This window comes from Phocoena phocoena, chromosome 2 (genome assembly GCF_963924675.1).
Source record: "Phocoena phocoena chromosome 2, mPhoPho1.1, whole genome shotgun sequence".
Classification (NCBI taxonomy): domain Eukaryota; kingdom Metazoa; phylum Chordata; class Mammalia; order Artiodactyla; family Phocoenidae; genus Phocoena; species Phocoena phocoena.
Window position 1 is genome coordinate 13,571,771 of NC_089220.1, and position 18,353 is coordinate 13,590,123.

The following is an 18,353-nucleotide window of genomic DNA, read 5'->3' on the forward strand; positions in this document are numbered from 1 at the left end:
CGGCTGTTCCTCCCTTCCTTTGATTCCATGACTCTCCCCCTTCTATGGGCCTATGTCAGCTCAAGTTCGTGTCTATAAAATGCACCTAAAAGAACTCGGACACGCACTTTGAGCCCTCTGGGTTCTGCACGCTCAGGCCAGCTGCCCTCCTCACATGTCTGAGCACCCAAGCTCGCACCTGGGACGTCTCTCAAACAAGGCGTCTGCTTCACCTCTATGACCTTCTTGCTCACTTGACCCTTAGCTCCTTTGGAGGCAAGGTCAAATACTTGTGTACTGTCCACACGTCTCATCTCAGCGCTTTGCTCAAGTCATTTCTGATTTGCTAAAGGACACGACGATCCGTCCAGATGGGAAAAAGTCTGATAGCAAGACAGCGGCAGTGTGTGGGTCCTCGTTAATGCTGTGGAGCAAGCCTGCTGTAAAGCACTGCTCCCCGTGGGATCTGCATGTTGAGATGCCATGGAACCGTCTGCTGGAGAAGCCACTGTCTCAGTATGTCAACTACACGGGTCCCCCTGCTGGGGGCCTCGCTCTTGAACCTGCTGGCACAGGACAGGGTGGGGGTGGGGGAGTCCATTTTTTAATATTCTTGCCTGATGGTCTTTATAAATAACTAAATCTCTACTTTGCCTAGAATGCACTCTAGTGGGACTCGCTCTTATTCCAAAAGTATAGGAATAATAGCCTAGTCTAGAGTCGATTTGGGGATTCTAAATGATTATGCCCACTCTTTCTCTAACGTACAGACAGAAACAATATTAGAGGTAAAAATTAGTAGCTTAGAAGGGTTGAGTGGTCCTGGAAGTGCAGTATACTTCTTTCCTAGCATCATTTTTATGATGAGGGATAAGGTCAGAACAGTTAGAAATGACTAGAATTTTGCAAATGCTGACATGAAAAGCCAAACAAGAGCAACGCGGAATTTATTCCTTTACTTAGGTGATTATTGGGAGCTAATTCTAGCTTGAGTTCGAAGCTACAGCCACTGTAATCACACCACATGACTGTGTATTATTACCCCGGTGCTGAGAATCTCCTACCTCCCTGTGATACAGCTGAGAGATCACAGGAGGATCAGTTAGAGACGGAGGCTTGAGAGCTAGATTCACTCAGCGGTGGAACCTTAGGGAAGTCACCTCCTTGTCTATGGAAACCATCTACCGACGGGGCTGTGGAGGTGGTGATCTTTAGCTGAAAGCAGCATCAGGATCTGCTGTTTGACTCTATGGGAAAGAAACAGAAAGTGCTAGAATCTGCTCTCAGGAGAGGCCTGTGGGACAGTTCAGTAGTGAAACCCTCTGAGACGGAGAAAAGGATGGATAAAGAGTGGTGAGGGGAGAAGAAAGGGAGAGGGGAGCTCTTCCCCAGAGCATGCGTGAGAAAAGGAACAGTGGAGAGGCCTGTCAGGCTGGGCAGGAGGGCAATCTCAGCTCGCCTTGAGACGATGCCCACACATCACAGGGCCTGGATATAAGTCTCGGGACAAGCACACAGCTCTCCCCTGGCTAAGTCTTCTGGTCCAGTCCAAGTGGTTTGCCGTGGGGCTGCATCATGTATGTGTTTAGCTCAACTAGAGCAAGTGGCAAAAGAGAGAAGAAAAAGAAAAGCATTACACATCACATGGTGTGGGCAGTTCCAACTGCATCCACCAATGAGTGCGTGCCAGAGTGGGGCTGGGGGTGAGAGGCGGTACTGGGGACGCTGTGTGCCTCTTAAAGAGGGAACAGCTCTCTGGGCCAAGAGGAATTCTAGTGTTGAGAGAAACGCACGGCTTGTAAAACCCAGTCCCTACACAATAACTAACTACTCTGCTGGGTGTTCAGCTGCAGAAACTGAGCGCTGTTCCAACGCCAGGATGCAAGCTGGCTGTTCCGGTGCCCTTCTGGGGGGCTTCCCAGCGAGCCTGGTAACACGTCCTCTGCGACCCCCGGGACTCTGTTTCTAGCAGATGCTGTGAGCTTCCCTGCCTCCCTCCCGGCTTGTGCTCAGGCCACTCCTCCCACGAGGCTGCCCTTCCCCGGCTCCTCTCCGCAGACGGAGAATCCTCAGCATCCTTCGTTGCCCCCAGGCCGAGCAGCTTCTGAAGGCGGTCTCCAGTCACCTAGAACAAGCCTCGCACTTGGCTGACTCATCCCTTTGGTGACTTGTCACTTACTACCTTATAGTAAATTTTCACATGCCGGTTCACAATCTTCATTTAAAGGTTGTTATTAACTTTACCCAAAGCAATGCCTTTGATCACTAATCTGGAACACTCCTTGAGAGCAACGATCCCCTCACACCCAGAACAGTGATCGGTGAATAAATTCATCGGCTCGAGCCTGCGGCTAGGAGCACAGGCTCCGGGTCAGTGCACAAGCTTGCGACCTCCTGACCTCGGGCAGGTCATCGAGACTCAAGAAGAGAACACAAACCCCCATTCGCTTCACTCATGACCAATCATCTATCAAGTGTGCACTTACAAATGCTGATGGGAGGAAAAGGACGCCGAGCTCATAGGAGCGGATCATCAGCTGGGCGCCGTTCTTCTCTAACGCTCCCCAGGCGGCCTTGGACAGATTGGCGCTGCGGGGACAAGGACAGGGAGAGGATTGACTCAGTGAGGCGTTTTAGCGCGGGTCAAACTCCCACAGCTGCGAGAGCGACAGTCAACGCCCGAGAGCCGCAATCATGTCCATTCAGCTTCTGGCAGAGTCCTGCATTTTGGGAAATGGAATGTAAATCCTGCTGTGCTATATAATTCTCAAGATTTATCCAACTGCTTGGTGAGAATGTAAATTGATACAGCCACTATGGAGAACAGTATGGAGGTTCCTTAAAAAACTAAAAATAGAACTACCACACAACCCAGCAATCCCACTACTGGGCATATACCCTGAGAAAGCCATAATTCAAAAAGAGTCATGTACCAAAATGTTCATTGCAGCTCTATCTACAATAGCCAGGACATGGAAGCAACCTAAGTGTCCATCAACAGGTGAATGGATAAAGAAGATGTGGCACATATATACAATGGAATATTACTCAGCCATAAAAAGGAACGAAACTGAGTTATTTGTAATGAGGTGGATGGACCTAGAGTCTGTCATACAGAGTGAAGTAAGTCAGAAAGAGAAAAACAAATACTGTATGCTAACACATATATATGGAATCTAAAAAAAAAAAAATATATATATATATATATATATATATGGTTCTGAAGAACCTCGGGCAGGACAGGAATAAAGATGCAGACATAGAGAATGGACTTGAGGACACGGGGAGGGGGAAGGGAAAGCTGAGATGAAGTGAGATAGTGGCATGGACATATATACACTACCAAATGTAAAACAGATAGCTAGTGGGAAGCAGCTCTATAGCACAGGGAGATCAACTTGGTACTTTGTGACCACCTAGAGGGGTGGGAGCGAGACACAAGAGGGAGGGGATATGGGGATATATGTATACGTATAGCTGATTCACGTTGTTATACAGTAGCAACTAACACAGCAATGTAAAGCAATTATACTCCCATAAAGATGTTAAAAAAAAAGATTTATCCAACTGCTAATTAGAGATAGCTTCACCCTCACCTGCGTTTTCCCCGAGAGCAGCTATTAAAATAATTATCCTTCCTTAGAAAGACCCCCACCCCAAAACCCCTTTCTTCTTCACGACCCTGCTGTAGCCCTAGACAGGAGATCTCATTTTGTTGTATATAAAAGTAGCTTAAGAAAAAAAACTATGTCAAGGAAATGCAAATCAAAACCACAATGAGCTATCACCTCACACCTGTCAATGGCTATCATTAAAAGGACCACAAACAACAAATGTTGGCGAGGATGTGGGGAAAAGGGAACCCTGGTGCAGAGTTAGTGGAAATGTAAACTGATGCAGCCACTATGGAAACAATATGGAGGTTCCTCAAATAACTAGAAATAGAACTACCATGTGATCCAGCAATCCCACTCTGGGGTATATATTCTAAGAGAACAAAAACACTAATTTGAAAAGATACATGCACCCCCCTGTTCATAGTAGCATTATTTACAATAGTCAAGATATGGAAGCAACCTAAGTGCCCATCACAGATGAATGGATAAAGAAGATGTGGTATATATTAGTGGTCCCCAACGCTTTTGTCACCAAGGACCAGTTTCGCGGAAGACAATTTTTCCACGGACCGGGGTGGGGGGGGGTTGGTTTCAGGATGATTCAAGCGCGTTGCATTTATTATGCGCTTTATTTCTATTATTATTACGTTGTAATATATAATGAATAATTACACAACTCACTATAATGCTGACAGGAGGCAGAGCTCAGGCGGTAACGCGAGCAGTGTGGAGCGGCAACTGTAAATACAGATGAAGCTTCACTCACTTGCCCGCCACTCACCTCCTGCTGTGCGGCCAGGTTCCTAACAGGCCACAGACTGGTACCAGTCCATGGCCCAGGGGTTGGGGACCCCTCGTATATATAATACACACACACACACACACACACACACACACACACACACACACACACACACAAGAACGTTACTCAGTCATGAAAAATGAAAAGTTGCCATCTGTAACAACATGGATGGACACGGAGGGTATTATGCTTATGAAGTCAGACAGAAAAATACTGTATGTTACCACTTATACATGGAATCTAAAAGATAAACCACTATGAATATAACAAACCAGAAAGAGACTCACAGATACAGAGAACAAACTAGTGGTTACAGTGTGGAGAGGGAAGTGGGGGGCAAGACAGAAGTGGGGGATTAAGAGGTACCACCTACTGTGTACAAAATACATAGGCCACAAGGGTATATTGTATAACACAGGGAATAGAGTCAATATTTTATAAAAACTATAAATGGAGTATAATCTATAAAAATATGGAATCACTATATGGTATACCTGAAATTAATATTATAAATCAACTATACTTTAATTAAAAAAAAAACTCTGTCAATATAATCTTACAGAGTAGTATCTTAAGCTTCACATTCCCTTTTCTGCCTTTGGTTTTGGCCAGGGAGTGCTAATTTCTGCTTTCAATCAAAAGAAAACAGCTCCAAGGGCACTAGATTGGTATTTGTATCCAGAAAGAAATAGTGCCTTTAGTTTCATGTTTTATGTGGATAAAGAGTGTAGATATGGCTGAAAATCACACGATGCAGTGGGAGGAAGAGGCTTGGACCTGACCGGAGGCACCAGGATGCGAGCAGGATGCCCAGGAGCAGAGATGAAACAGCTCCGAGGCATCTTTAGAAACTCTCTCCTGCAGCAACTCAGGCCGAGAGCACTCATCCATCCATTAATCAGTGTAAACTCACTGGGACCATTTTTTTCAATTAGGCTCACCCAAATTCTATCTCATTTTTAGAATGGAGAGTAAAACCTCAGCTACTTAGACCCTTAAAGCCTGACTTTGTGGATAACAGAAAGATTCATGAAAGATTCATTCACTGGGGCATCAGCCACTCTCCTGAGCCAAGGACTGGGACTGCCGTCGTGGGGATTGAAGCCAAGGAGAAACAGGCGTCAGTAAGGTGAAAAGAACGCTCTCTGCTCAGCATTCTATGGGAACAGACAAGGAGGAGTATGGAAGTCAGAGCTAAGGAAGCTCTTAAAGCAATTAAGCTACAACTTCAAAAAAAAAAAAAGGGTATTCACAGACCTCCCTACCTTCTTAAATGGACCACACTGAGGACAGGGGACCTTTCTTTGATGCCCAAGAGCCACAATCATGAATGTGTCACAAAGACATACAATGCAGAGGAAGTGGGAAGTTGACAATAAAGTGATATTACGACTCTAGAAAAACAGCTTGCTTTTATTTCTCTCGCCTCTTAGTAACATAAAGTGACTGCCTGGGCCGAGACACAGGTTTAATGGCAAAACCAATCAGTGAGCGTGAGGTGGAAGCCGTCTTCCTATGAATAATTTTTCCAGCTTTCCAGATTATCGCCTTCCTGGTAACTCCCTCAACTTGTCGGCAGAACGTTATAGGCGAGAGGCACTTTCCGGAAGGCTTATTCTCACTCTTCCCTCACTAGTCACGTTTTCCTCAACATCCCAAGATCTATGGGCTTATTCCAAGGTAAAGATCAATGGAGATCATGAGAACATCTCCTCAGACGGTTTCCTGCAACTCTCCTTTGTATTTGGCTTCTAATAGAATTCTAAGCATCTGGAACCTTCAACTCTATCCTGAATAATGAGACTAAAAGTCTCCTGTAGGCTGTCTAGGTGATAAATTTTTATTCCTTGAAATAGCATCTTTGATACTTCTTTACACGCTGAATACACTTTGGCTCACTGGTACGCAGGGCGGCCAGCACATGAGGTATATATGTGCAGACTCTGACCCGCCTGCTGTGTGTGTGGATGGGCATCCGCCAGTGTCTGGCAGAGGCATCGTGGCACCACAGGGCTGTTTATGACAAGCTTGTTTACTCCTGAAACGCCAAAGGAGTTCCAGCTTCTCGTCTTCTCCATTCAGGACCCACATCTACTGCCCGTCCTGGCTTCTTGCTGTGGCCACTACCACCCCTCAAGCTCAGTTCTCCATGACTTCTATCCCCCGCTGGCCTGAGCTGCTTCTCCCCCCAGTGCTGTGCTTTCATTCTGGGTACTGGATGTGCTTCATCACCTAAGAGCGTTGGGGTCTGAACTGACTTTGCATTCTCTGGGGTATCGAACCAAAATTTGTAAGTTGGAGAACTTCGGAGGGTAGGATTCTGGATGTCCTGCGTTGTACTGTCCATCAGAAACTCTGCCCAAGCCTTTAAGAAAGTAATGGTGAATAAAACAGTGGCTTCTGGGGGATGGAGGTGTGTATTAGTCACGGTTCAACCAGAGAAGCAGAACCACTTTGTGTGTGTGTGTGTGTGTGTGTGTGTGTGTGTGTGTGTGTGAAATATACAATGTATGTAATTTACAAGAATTTGACATCAGGAAAGTAGTTGTGAGAGCCAGTAAAGCAGTCTGGGTAACGTTGCTGTCTTTGCCCTAGAGCCGCAGCTTGAGGTCTGCAGGGTGGACAGAAGCCAGAGGATGAATACACAGTGGAGGACAAGCCAGAACCACAGGCAACGAGATGAAGCCACATATACAGGCTCAAACCATGTCTTTTCGTGCTGCCTCTGGCATCGAGGGTAGGGTGTCCTGCAGAAGCCGGGCCCTCACCAGCGCTAAACGCACATAACTGGCGAGGTCCAGGGTTAGAGAAGTTGCAGCAGGACCAGGAGAAAATGCAGCAATGCACGGCCAGCTGCCACCTCAAGCCAAGGTGAGCCAGCCCAAGGTGACAATGTGTGGGTTATCACGACAGTGCACTTCGCATCTGCCCTCTAAATTCCCACAAGAATCTCCTTTGGGGCCCATCCTAACCAGAAACATACAAGAAAACTAACCGGAAACGTACAAGAAAAGGGACTCTGCAAAATGTGGTTCAGCCCTGGTCCAGCCCAGAAAAGGGACTCTGCGAAATGTGTAAAACTGACACATTACAAAGCCTCCACAGGGTGGGATGTTTTTTTCCTGAGCACCTGCTAAGCTGACCAACGGTCAGTTATTCAACTGGGCAGTTTATGGGCCCCTTAATGACCAGGAGCTCGGCTGTGTCAGTTCTCTGCCATGGCCTGCAGAGCGTGGCTGTAACTAGAGATCTCATCTCAGCCCACACGATGGGAATTTTGACCCACAGTTTAAAGCTTTAAGAGTAAATTTAAACTAATAATGTATAACAGAGAATTCCTGAAAGAAAGCTCAGTAAAGCACAGGAATGCCACATAAGGGACACGGTGAAGAAAGGAAGGCCAATGCTGAGAACAGCTCCCTGGACCCCAAATCAGGAAAGAGGGTATCGCCCACAAAGACACCCAAAGGCACTCCTCTTCCTCCCGGGCCTTAGCTTCTCGTCTCTAGAATGAGGGATTTCAGCCGATGAGGCCAAAAATCCCTTTCTAGACAACAGTCTACAATGACTAGAGATATCCGTACTCGCCTCTAACTAACTCAGTCCCTCCACCTACATACTCCAACCATGAAGATAAAATCCATGATAACGTGTTGGGAAAACAGCCACGCAAGAAAGGAGAAGGGAGCAACGAAGGTGATCTCTGGGCCGACCCTGCAACGGCATCTGAAAGCTTAACATGTCATAGCAGCAGCAGCGGGAGCCATTACCTCCAACCCCAGCCTGAGCAGTGGAGCGGCTGACGGAGTTTACTTCTAAGATTCTGTTGCAAGGTGTCTGAATCCCTGAGGATGACTGCTGCTTTAGGAAATGTGTCCTTTGATACAGCACTTCTTTCACGGTTGGTATCTGATGTTGGCAGTGGCTGCCCAGAGCACAGAGATGCCTAACAGACCGAGCTTTTAGCCACGCATCCTGGAGGATGGGGGTGGAGGAGCAGATGCTCTCACAGACAGATGCAGTAAACAGAACGTTGACAGTGGACGTGAGAGAGGATGGAGATGGAGCAGCTGGGGTGGCAAGGAGGGAAAACGATCAACTCGAGCTCGTGCTGCTGTCACCCTGTCCTCAAACCCCACTGCTGCGTGCCTGTCACACTCACACACTCACACACACACACACACTGACACTGTGAGTCACCTTCCCCTTTGCATTTGCTGTAGGTTTTCCTGTACTGTGCTTGGGCTCTGTTTCTTTTTATGTACTGAAAAAATATTTTTGAGGAAGACAGAAGATATTCTCACTGCAAAGGATGTGAGTTGTATCTAGGTACATGCAAGGAAAGAATCTTTAATTTTGATGGATTCTGTCAAATTTCTCTCTAAAACTATGTCTTAATTCTGCCAATTATCCACTTTTAAATTGTCACTTGTCTTTTTTATTGATATACAGTGTGCATTAGTTTCCCACTGCTCTTACAAATTGCCACAAATTTACTGGCTTGGAACAACACAAATCTTTGGTCTTACACTTCTGGAGGTCAGAGTCTGGAATGGGTCTTGCTGGGCTAAAACAAGGTGTTGGCAGCTTCCCTTTCTTCCCCTCCAAATCTGTTGTCTGCCTTCCACTCAAATAATATTCTTAACTGCCAAACCCCATGGGCTTCTAGACAAGTGGTTCTCAACTGGGGGTGATTTTGCCCCTAGGGGACATTTAGCAATGTCTGGGGACATTTTCTAGAGGCCAGGGACGCTGCGAGATACCCAACAATGCACAGGACGGCCCCGTAACAAAGAACGACCCGGCCCCAGATGTTCAGGAGTGCCACGGCTGAGCTACCGCTGTAGACCTCTCTGCTGTGCTGATGTAGTTGTCTCCTCCTCCCCTGCCTCTGGTTTCCTTGGCTTTCCCTCCACTTGACTATTCTGGTTCTCTCCCAGCTCTCTGACTCAGCTTCTCTCAGATGTGCTGCTCTTTCCACCCCGAACCGTACCCTCTAAATTTCTGCTCTGCCCTTGGTTCCTCTCTCTTCCCTCCCACAGGGACTTTTCCACTCACCAGCTGCAACCGTTACTTTAACAAGATGACGCTCAGACTTGTCCAACTTTGATCATCAAATTTCCAAATGGGCATCTGCAACCACAAGCTGGATTTCTCCACTGGGATATCACATGGTTACCCCAAATCCAACACTCCAAAAACCGAAAACTATCAGCATGCCTTCCCCTCTGAAAACCAGCTTTCTTTGGAATTCGATTCTGTCCACAATCTCAGTCAGGCTTAGAAATCTCAGGGACTTTGGTCTTGCCCGCTCCACTGGCAGCTATGTACAGTCAGATATCAAACTTTCTTAACCCCTTGTAACATTCTCTTTCTCTTTCCAAGAAGATCTCCCTAGTTCAGTCCTTCCCACCCCAGACTTTAGATCCAAACGGATTGCCCTGTCTCTGGTTTTTCATTCTATGTCTTCCTCCAGTGGCTCTCCAAGTATCAATGCATCCTTTCTCCTGAAGCATATATAAAGCAAATGTATAGCCTGGCATTTAGGAAACTCCACAGTCTGACCAAGTTTATGCCCTTCAATCTTCTTTCTTTCTTTTTTTGAAAAATAAATTTATTTATTTATTTTTGGCTGCATTGGGTCTTCGTTGCTGTGTGCGGGCTTTCTCTAGTTGTGGCGAGCGGGGGCTACTCTTCGTCACGGTGTGCAGGTTTCTCATTGCGATGGCTTCTCTTGTTGCGGAGCACCAGCTCTAGGTGCGCGGGCTCAGTAGTCGTCGTGCACAGGCTCAGTTGCTCTGCGGCATGTGGGATCTTCCCAGACCAGGGCTCGAACCCGTGTCCCCTGCACTGGCAGGCGGATTCTCAACCACTGCGCCTCCAGGGAAGCCCCCCTTCAGCCTTATTCCGCAGCACGTCTTTTCTTGACTCCCCTACCCTTAACTAAATTGATTTACCGACTGCCTCCACATCTTCACAAACACCATTTCCTTGTCCACGATGCCTTCCACCCTACCCACTCCTGTGGATAACTGAGCCCTTTCTCCTCCAGCTCTTTCAAGAAGCTGTTGATGGCTATTCCAGCCCACAGATGTCTCCCAGGACTGAATCCTGCAGATGTTAGGTGGGCAGGAAATATCTAATTAATTTGAGAAAAGAGACTAATACACAAAGGCTTAGAAGATACAATTTATCAAGACTATTTTGTTCATTGTGGTTAGAGAATTAAAAACTTTTAAACCACAAAATCTAGGGAAAAAGTCTAACTGTTGACAAGTAAGCAGGAGAGGCACGGTAGGCCAGTGGGTGACAGCAGAATCTGAGCTCACATACCTTTCAATCACAATTACAGCCAACACTGCTCATCTTCAAGTTCTGTACCTGTAAGGTCTGGTAATGCAGCTGCCTCATAAAAGTGATGTGCAGATTATATCAGATAAGGTGTGTAAAGTCCCAGGCGCATACGTGTTGCTTAACAGATACTACCCATTACCATCATTGAATACTTGGCTAAATTTATGGGAGGCTGACTCTGGTCCTTCTCTCTGGTGTGACTCACCAAGCAATGGAATTCTCCAGAAGGCAGGTCCATTTGGGCCTCCTAATCCTAGGTTATAGTGGTAGATGGGTCCAAAAACCATTCATCAGATTGCTTCACCGATTCAATAACCCTATCACAGGGCCTTCCTGGTGGTGCAGTGGTTGAGTCTGCCTACCGATGTAGGGGACATGGGTTCGTGCCCCGGTCCGGGAGGATCCCACATGCCGCACAGTGGCTGGGCCCGTGAGCCATGGCCGCTGAGCCTGCGCGTCCGGAGCCTGTGCTCCGCAACGGGAGAGGCCACAGCAGTGAGAGGCCCGCGTACCGCCAAAAAAAAAAAAAAAAAAAAAATCCTATCACAAGTTCCCGAGGCAGAGATACAGTGAGCTTCTATTTTATTTTGTAAAGGATGTCCAAAGGATTTTGGTCTCCTTGATACAGACATATGCCCCCCAACTTTCAATACAGATATGAGCGATAAAGTGCCAGGAACTTAAAAGCATGGTTAAAATTAAACCAATCATGCAGATGTCCAACAATCTCGTCAGATTAAGTGCCAAAAAGGACACATCACATCAGCTGTGTTTTGGGGGCTGGTATCTGATTTATAGATACAATGTATCAACAAAGAAATGCCAGCAGAAAAAGAAAAACAAAAATGATTATGACCCATGTTTTTCCAAAGATAAGCAAGAGCAGAGTCTGGAGGAGATAAGATACGTGGGTGTGCGCTTTTGCAAGTTACGATTCTGACAGATCACCAAACAGACTGAGAAATCCACTTGCAGCCTCACTTTGTTTCTCAGTCACAGGCATGTTACGACCCCCTTTTGAACCTGGATTTGGAAGCCTAGCTTTCAATCCACGGCACGGTCCAGCCTAGCGGTCAACTTAGTCTGTAAAAGAATCCATCTCTCTTTGATCCCACAGATCGAATCACACGGGCTTAAAAAGCCATCATGTCGGCATACAGAATCCAGAATGACAAAAAACACTGTCAAGCGGAATCAAAAGTTGCTTTTCAAATTTCGGGTCGAAACTGGTATTTAGAACACCATATCAAACAATGTCAGTGTATATTTAATAGTAACCAATGTGATAACCCAAAACTGATTGCTATTTCATTTTCTACTGAAACGTTCCATTATTTTGGTCCATCTCCTATAGTGGAAAGGCAAAATAAGAACTTGGAAAGAGCAACAGGTTCATAAGATCTGAGTTTTGGTTTTGGTCAGCTGTTACCTTGGGGTTACATCCTTTGGGCACCAATTTCTTTGTCTATAATATGGGTTTAACACCATCTGTTCACTTCACTGGGTTATAATGAGGAATGAATACAATAATCTAGGTGAAAGTGCTTAGGAAATTTGGAAAGTATTAATACTTTGAACAGATCCATGAAATTTTGTTAGAATAGGCTCTGGGAGGCTATCTACTGTAATATATTTTTAACTTTTTTTAACCTGGAGAGTCCTTTGTTCAAAGGAAACATTTAAAGCAGGACAGTGAGCTCTTAAAGTGGTTTCCAGGACCCTTAGGGCTCCAGGGACCACAGCCCCAAACCACTGATCTAGTCCAGCCCCTGGTTTCCCACGTGAGGAAACAGCTTAGAAAACGGAAGGAGCTGTGGAGAGCAAGGGTGTGGCTGCAGGCAGTGGACTGTTTATAAGCCAGGTAGCACTGAAAGGTCTGATGAATAGCCAGTATTTGGTCAATTCCCTTAGAGACCTTGAAAGGCTTTCTGAAGAAGATCCCTCCCTGAGCCCCCAAACAAAGTCTGTGACGTTGCTCAAGTACCTCGCCTTTGCTTCCCTGGGTCCCACAGCGGGGCAGCCTCTGGGAACCTCACAGCCAATAGCACCAAGTACTGATGCTGCAGAGCCAACAAGTGGTTTCCACAAAAACCTTCCGAGACGGCGTGAGGGGCAGCCTCCTTGGGGTGAGCGACCAGCTCCACGAACTTTGCCTGCATCTGTAACTTTCCCAGAGAGTTCCGTTCACAACCTTGCAGGTAACCCAATTCTTCCAGCTTCCTCCCGCCCTGCTCTCATCAGCCTGTTCCTCTGGATTCTTCTGTAAGGTTTCTATTGCGAACGCCCCTCTGCTTTTCCCTTCTGTGGCCACCTTTATAGTCTGTGTCTGGAACTCTGCACCAGTCTCTCAGTAGTTTTCTCTGCCCCCATGCTTTATTTCCTCTATTCTATCCCATAAACCAATTCCAGAAAGTCATGACTTAGAAGAAAGAGCCGTTCAAGTGCTGGTTCGACCATGTCCTCGATGAGCAGCCTCAGCTCTGCACCTGTTTCTACATTCATAACATACCTGCTCCACTTAGATCTCAGAGGGCACGGGGATGGCCTTATCATGGGAACAGTACATCAGTTATAAAGCCTTGAACAAGGACAGACACTATCAGTAACATTAGCAAAACACTGTTGGCGATCTCACTCCCTTGTTCAAAGGCATTCAGTGCTCCCTACCTGTGAAGCCTCAAGTCCTCTGCCCGTCAGGCCAGTGCCACAAGCCCTGCCCCATCCACTGGTCAGGCTGCCCTCCCACCCCACAGCTCTCCGTGCCAGCCCAGACCACCGCCCCCTCTGGCAGCGCCCCCTGACTCAGGACTTCAAAGTACATGATTTCTTTTACCTAATGTTCCACCTCGGCCTATCAAACACAAAACATGCCACGTCCCAAAGCTTCATCTAGTTATTTTATGCAGAAGTGATCTCTCTCTTCTCTGAACCACCACCCCTGCATTACTGCCACCCTGGATGCCCTGAACTGCCACAGGGTAAACTGTGAGTTCCCCTAAACACACACACGTGCACACACCTACCTACATCCCGATCAAACTCTCGGTAGATGGGCAGATCTAGTGATCAATATCCCAAGCTCGGGGACGTCTGCAGGCCCATAGGCCCACCACGGTATCAAGAATAGGTACTGAATGTGCGTCTGCAAAGGAAGAGCAGGTGAGCAAAAGACTGAATGATAAGGGACTTCAAAGCAATGTGGGATGACAGGTACATCCAGAAGATCCAGGCTCTAGGCGGCATGAACCACTATGCAGGGTGGTTGAGTTTGGTATGAACAGTGTAGATGGGCAGAAGCCAGAGGACTCAGGCGCTCGAGAAATCTGTCAGGTGCCCTGATGTTGACTAGCAAGTGGGAACTGATGACCAGGATGAAGAAGTGTTTTAGGAGAACCTGGAAGGTTTAAGCACTGGACCCTACCAAAGCCTGGCACAGACCAGATGCTCACAAGACTAACAGAGGCAGGACACACAAAGGCTAGGAAGAAGCAGCATCAGGCCTCTCACGGCCAGCCACACTGTCATCTGAGCTTGTGCAGCAGGGGCCACAAATGACAGCTATGGCAGAAACCACAACCTTCACTGAGCTGGGGGTGGAGGGTGGGGAAGCTATGGCAAAGCGATGGGTAGGAAGTCAGAACATTTTCATCGAAGGGCCAGGAGAGAAGAGTCGGGGAAAGGCCTGGCTCCGCAGTGCTGCAGGCTGTTAGCGGGGAGGAAGCACGATCTGACAAGTTGCTCTTAGGAAAGGGGGCTGCGGTGAGTTTTTGAGCTGCGTGTTCTTGCCAGAGACTTAGCCAGCAGTGCTGATCCTGAAGCAGAAGGCAACAGGGCTACACCAGCTAGAACACAAGCTCCTTGTGGGCAGGGACCATGCCTGTCTTGTTCATCATCCATCACCAAAGCATAGAGCAGTGTCTGGCACACAGGCAAGAAACATTCCTGCTAGACTCTCTGGGTTTGAATCCTAGCTCTACCACCTTGCCTACTGGGCCACGTTATTCAAGGTCTCTATGCTTAATTTTCGTATCTCTAAAATGAGGATTATAGTACCTAGATCTCAACTGGGAGGATCAGATGAGTCAGCATTAAATGAGTCAGCACATAATAAGCACCACACAAGTATTTGTTATCATTTGTGAGGCGGCTTCTTTGGAGGCCAGTTCCTGGTGCAGAGCTCCCAGACAGTACCTTGTCATCTCTAGCCACAGGTACAACTTGTCACTAGCAATGCCAGTGTACGAAGGGTCTAGAGGCCCTAGGCTGGGGGTCTCAAGCTTTCTCCCATCAGGGATAGTGCTTCAGGAGACTTGCTCCCACAAGCATGAAAAGTGGCATGTACTGACCTTGGTCTACTTGTACCAAAATGCAAGAAAGTGAGGGACCTTGAATCATCTCTAACATATAAAGGAAGTCATTTGCAGACTTTCATATATAATAATAATAACCATTATTTGTAACCAAGTACTTGAGACATACCATCTTGGAGCTGTAGTGCCAGGCAACCAAGTCTACTCCAATAACATCGATGAATATTCTTCTGTGTGATCCAATCTGATTTTTACCAAAAAGCTCAGACAAAGGAGGAAAAAGACTATTTGTTTCAGAATCAAAGGAACAGGCATAAGAGAAACATTGCACAGCTATGTGGAAAAGCAGAGGGGAGGAGAGTCTCCTTTATGTTTCCTCAAAAAGCCACAGTCGTTTTCTAGTCAAGCACTTGTCTTGTTTTCCCCTAAAGTGGCAGCATTAACATTTCTACTCACCCCGACCATCCTGCGATGCCTGTCGGTTGCTAGGCAACTGTAACAGGGATCGCTGCTCTCTGCCCACCCACAATGCACAGCTTTCATAATTGTTCTCACTGGGTTTGCCAATTACTCCTAGCCACTACCTTCTCAGCCAAGGTTGCTTCTTCAAGCTCATCTTCTTGCCTGCTTGGTCCTGTGGTAAAATTTAAACACTGTATTTGTCATTATGTTCCAGTAATTCCATAACAGGCTGCCCATCAAACATAGGATGATTTCACAGTAGCACGGAGAACTATAAATAGCTTTCCATAATAGCAACCAGACAAAAGCCAGCCAATAAAACATTCTAATAAGTTCAAGCTAAAGTGCTAGTTTTAAGTTTCTTTGAACACATTCTTCTGGCTGAATATACTTGCCTTGATTATATAGAATAATTATGACCAGTTTTTAACTTAACCACATTGAGTTGAGAAAAGGCTATACCTATGGAAAATCTTTAGGTCACATACTACACATCTATATGTCATATAAACAAAACAGATAAAGTTTTGATAAGCTTTCTTGACTCCCTAGAGGCCTAATGAACATGACCTTAATAATAACACGTGGTTGTCAGTAGCCAGTAAAAACCAAGTAGTTGACTAACATCATCATACATCATACCGTTTAACGGGTAACCTTCACACTTACTTCCTATCTTCCTCCTCTGAGCATTCCATAAGTGAGAAAAGGCTCAGATTAGAAATAACTTTCCCGGGGGTGGCGGTGGTGCTGTGATGAACTGGGAGACTGGGATTGACATGTATACACTAATATGTATAAAATGGATAACTAATAAGAACGTGCTGTATAAAAAAATTAATTAAATAAAATTCAAAAGAAATGACTTTCCCAAAATTTGAGAGGCAAGGCTAGTAAGCGGCAGTCCCGAATTAGGACATGGATCTTTGGACTCTACCTCAGGGCCATTTCCTCCACAGTATGAAGGCTGATTGGATAAAATCATCATCTGAGGTACCTGAGTTTGAAAGGGCTGATGAGGTTAAAGCTAAGAAACTAGCAATAGTGGTTTGGGGTTGAGCAGAATGGCTGGGGAACAGGAGTGGGATGACAAACCTGCTCTGCACACCCTTGTTCTATGATGTGAGGATATAATTTATTTGAACAGAAGTTCTGAAAAGGGCGCTGATTCAAATACGTACTGGTCCCTAACCATACGCTGGGCACAGTGTTAGATGCTGAGGATAAAGGTGAGTAAGACCTGGCACCCACTCTCAAGCAGCTCATAATAAATTGAGGCCAATGGATGCCCAAAGACCAACAAGGGAGATGTAAAAGGACCAGGCAAGAGGTGCTTGAAAACACAAAGGAAAAACAATGAATCATGTCTGCTGAGCTAGAAGAAGTTGCAAAGGGGAAGATTTGAGACCAACCTTAAGAATAAGCTTAAGTTAAAAAAAAAAAAAAAAAGGATAAGCTTAAGTGTTCTGGACAGTACAGAAAGGAAAACATACTTAAACCTGAGAAGCGGTCAGAAAATGAATGGTACTGTAGTTAGATTAAGAGGGATACCACACATTCATTCAAAATTTCCTGAGCCACTGCAGACCAGGTACTGTAGTAGGTGCTATACTTAGTGGTCTGAAAGAAAACAGACATCACACAAAATTACCAAGTGTCAGGAAGAGCATTTTCGTAGGAAAAAAAGTATGGGAATCATTTTCTCTTAGAGTAGAACAAAAACTAACATATACAAGTCCAATCACGCGGAAACTTCTTTAAAAATGGTTTTAGTGCAGATTGGGGTGATGTGGCAGCTCTATACTAAAGCACTACCCAGGATCTATAAAAAAGGTTTTCGGTCAGAATCCCAATCACAACACATCATGAAAGAGAGGAAATGAAAACGTTGTGATTTTTGTGTATTTAAAAGGATAAATAAAACAGAAGATGAAAACTATATTAAGGCTAGCATTTTTATAAGATTTCAGTCCCTGATCTTCAAGCCAGTTTCCACATTTGTGAAATGTCAACTGGGTAAAACCAAGCCCCTATGACCAGGAAGCCAACATCCTCTACTTACGACGGGTACAGAAATGACCAGTGACCATTATGCACACACTATAGGAAATATGAGAAGTACACTTCTAAAGTGACGAGGTTTTTTGTGTTTTTTTGGAAATTAGATCTCTTAGGATCCTACTTATCTTTTATAAGACTTACCGTCATTATTTTTTAACAACTCTGCACATCCTAGTGAATGTGGTTCTCCAAAGCAATCATGCTGCAGGGTTATTACCTCACTCCAATAAAGCTGCCTTCTTTGGCTCCAAATAATGCTAGAACTTCGCTTCTTAAACAGCCTCTAGAGCCTGAGGTTCAGTCTTTTGAGTATATTCAAGGGGCATTTCCCTTAACTATGGAAAATAAACCTCAAGTTTAAAAATAGTAAGAAATTATTTCAAGTCAAGACTGGAGAATAAGATGGATGAATTAAGCTGGGTAATGAATACCAATGAGGCCGGTGGAGGGCAGAACTGGAAGACAGCCCCCAAGATTTCTGCCCCTGCCCCCGGTGTATGTATCCAGTATAATCCCCTCCCCTGGAGTGTGAGCAAAAATTGTGAGTACGATGGGATTTCATTCCCATGATTAGGTCACTAATCCCTTGACTTTTAAGTTAATCAAAAGGTTTGGGATAATCCTGGGTTGGCCTGACCTAATCAGGTGAAACCTAAAAGGAGGGACTAGGTCCTTCCTGAGGAGAGATTCGCCTGTTGATTTTGAAGAAGCAAACAGCTATGCTTTGCCATAAGCAACTAAATTCTGCCAACAACCAGTGAGTTTGGA

The 18,353-nt window shown here is 45.8% G+C and overlaps 1 protein-coding gene across 2 annotated transcripts in view; it reads right to left on the reverse strand.

Annotated features, from left to right (window-relative positions):
- TDP1 (tyrosyl-DNA phosphodiesterase 1) overlaps positions 1 to 18,353 on the reverse strand; it is a 78,087-nt gene that overhangs the window by 15,167 nt on the left and 44,567 nt on the right. For both annotated transcript variants that reach the window (XM_065871549.1, XM_065871550.1), the window contains exon 13: positions 2,466 to 2,568. In XM_065871549.1, coding sequence (XP_065727621.1) covers positions 2,466 to 2,568 — 103 coding nt within the window. The remainder of the gene's footprint in view (positions 1 to 2,465; positions 2,569 to 18,353) is intronic.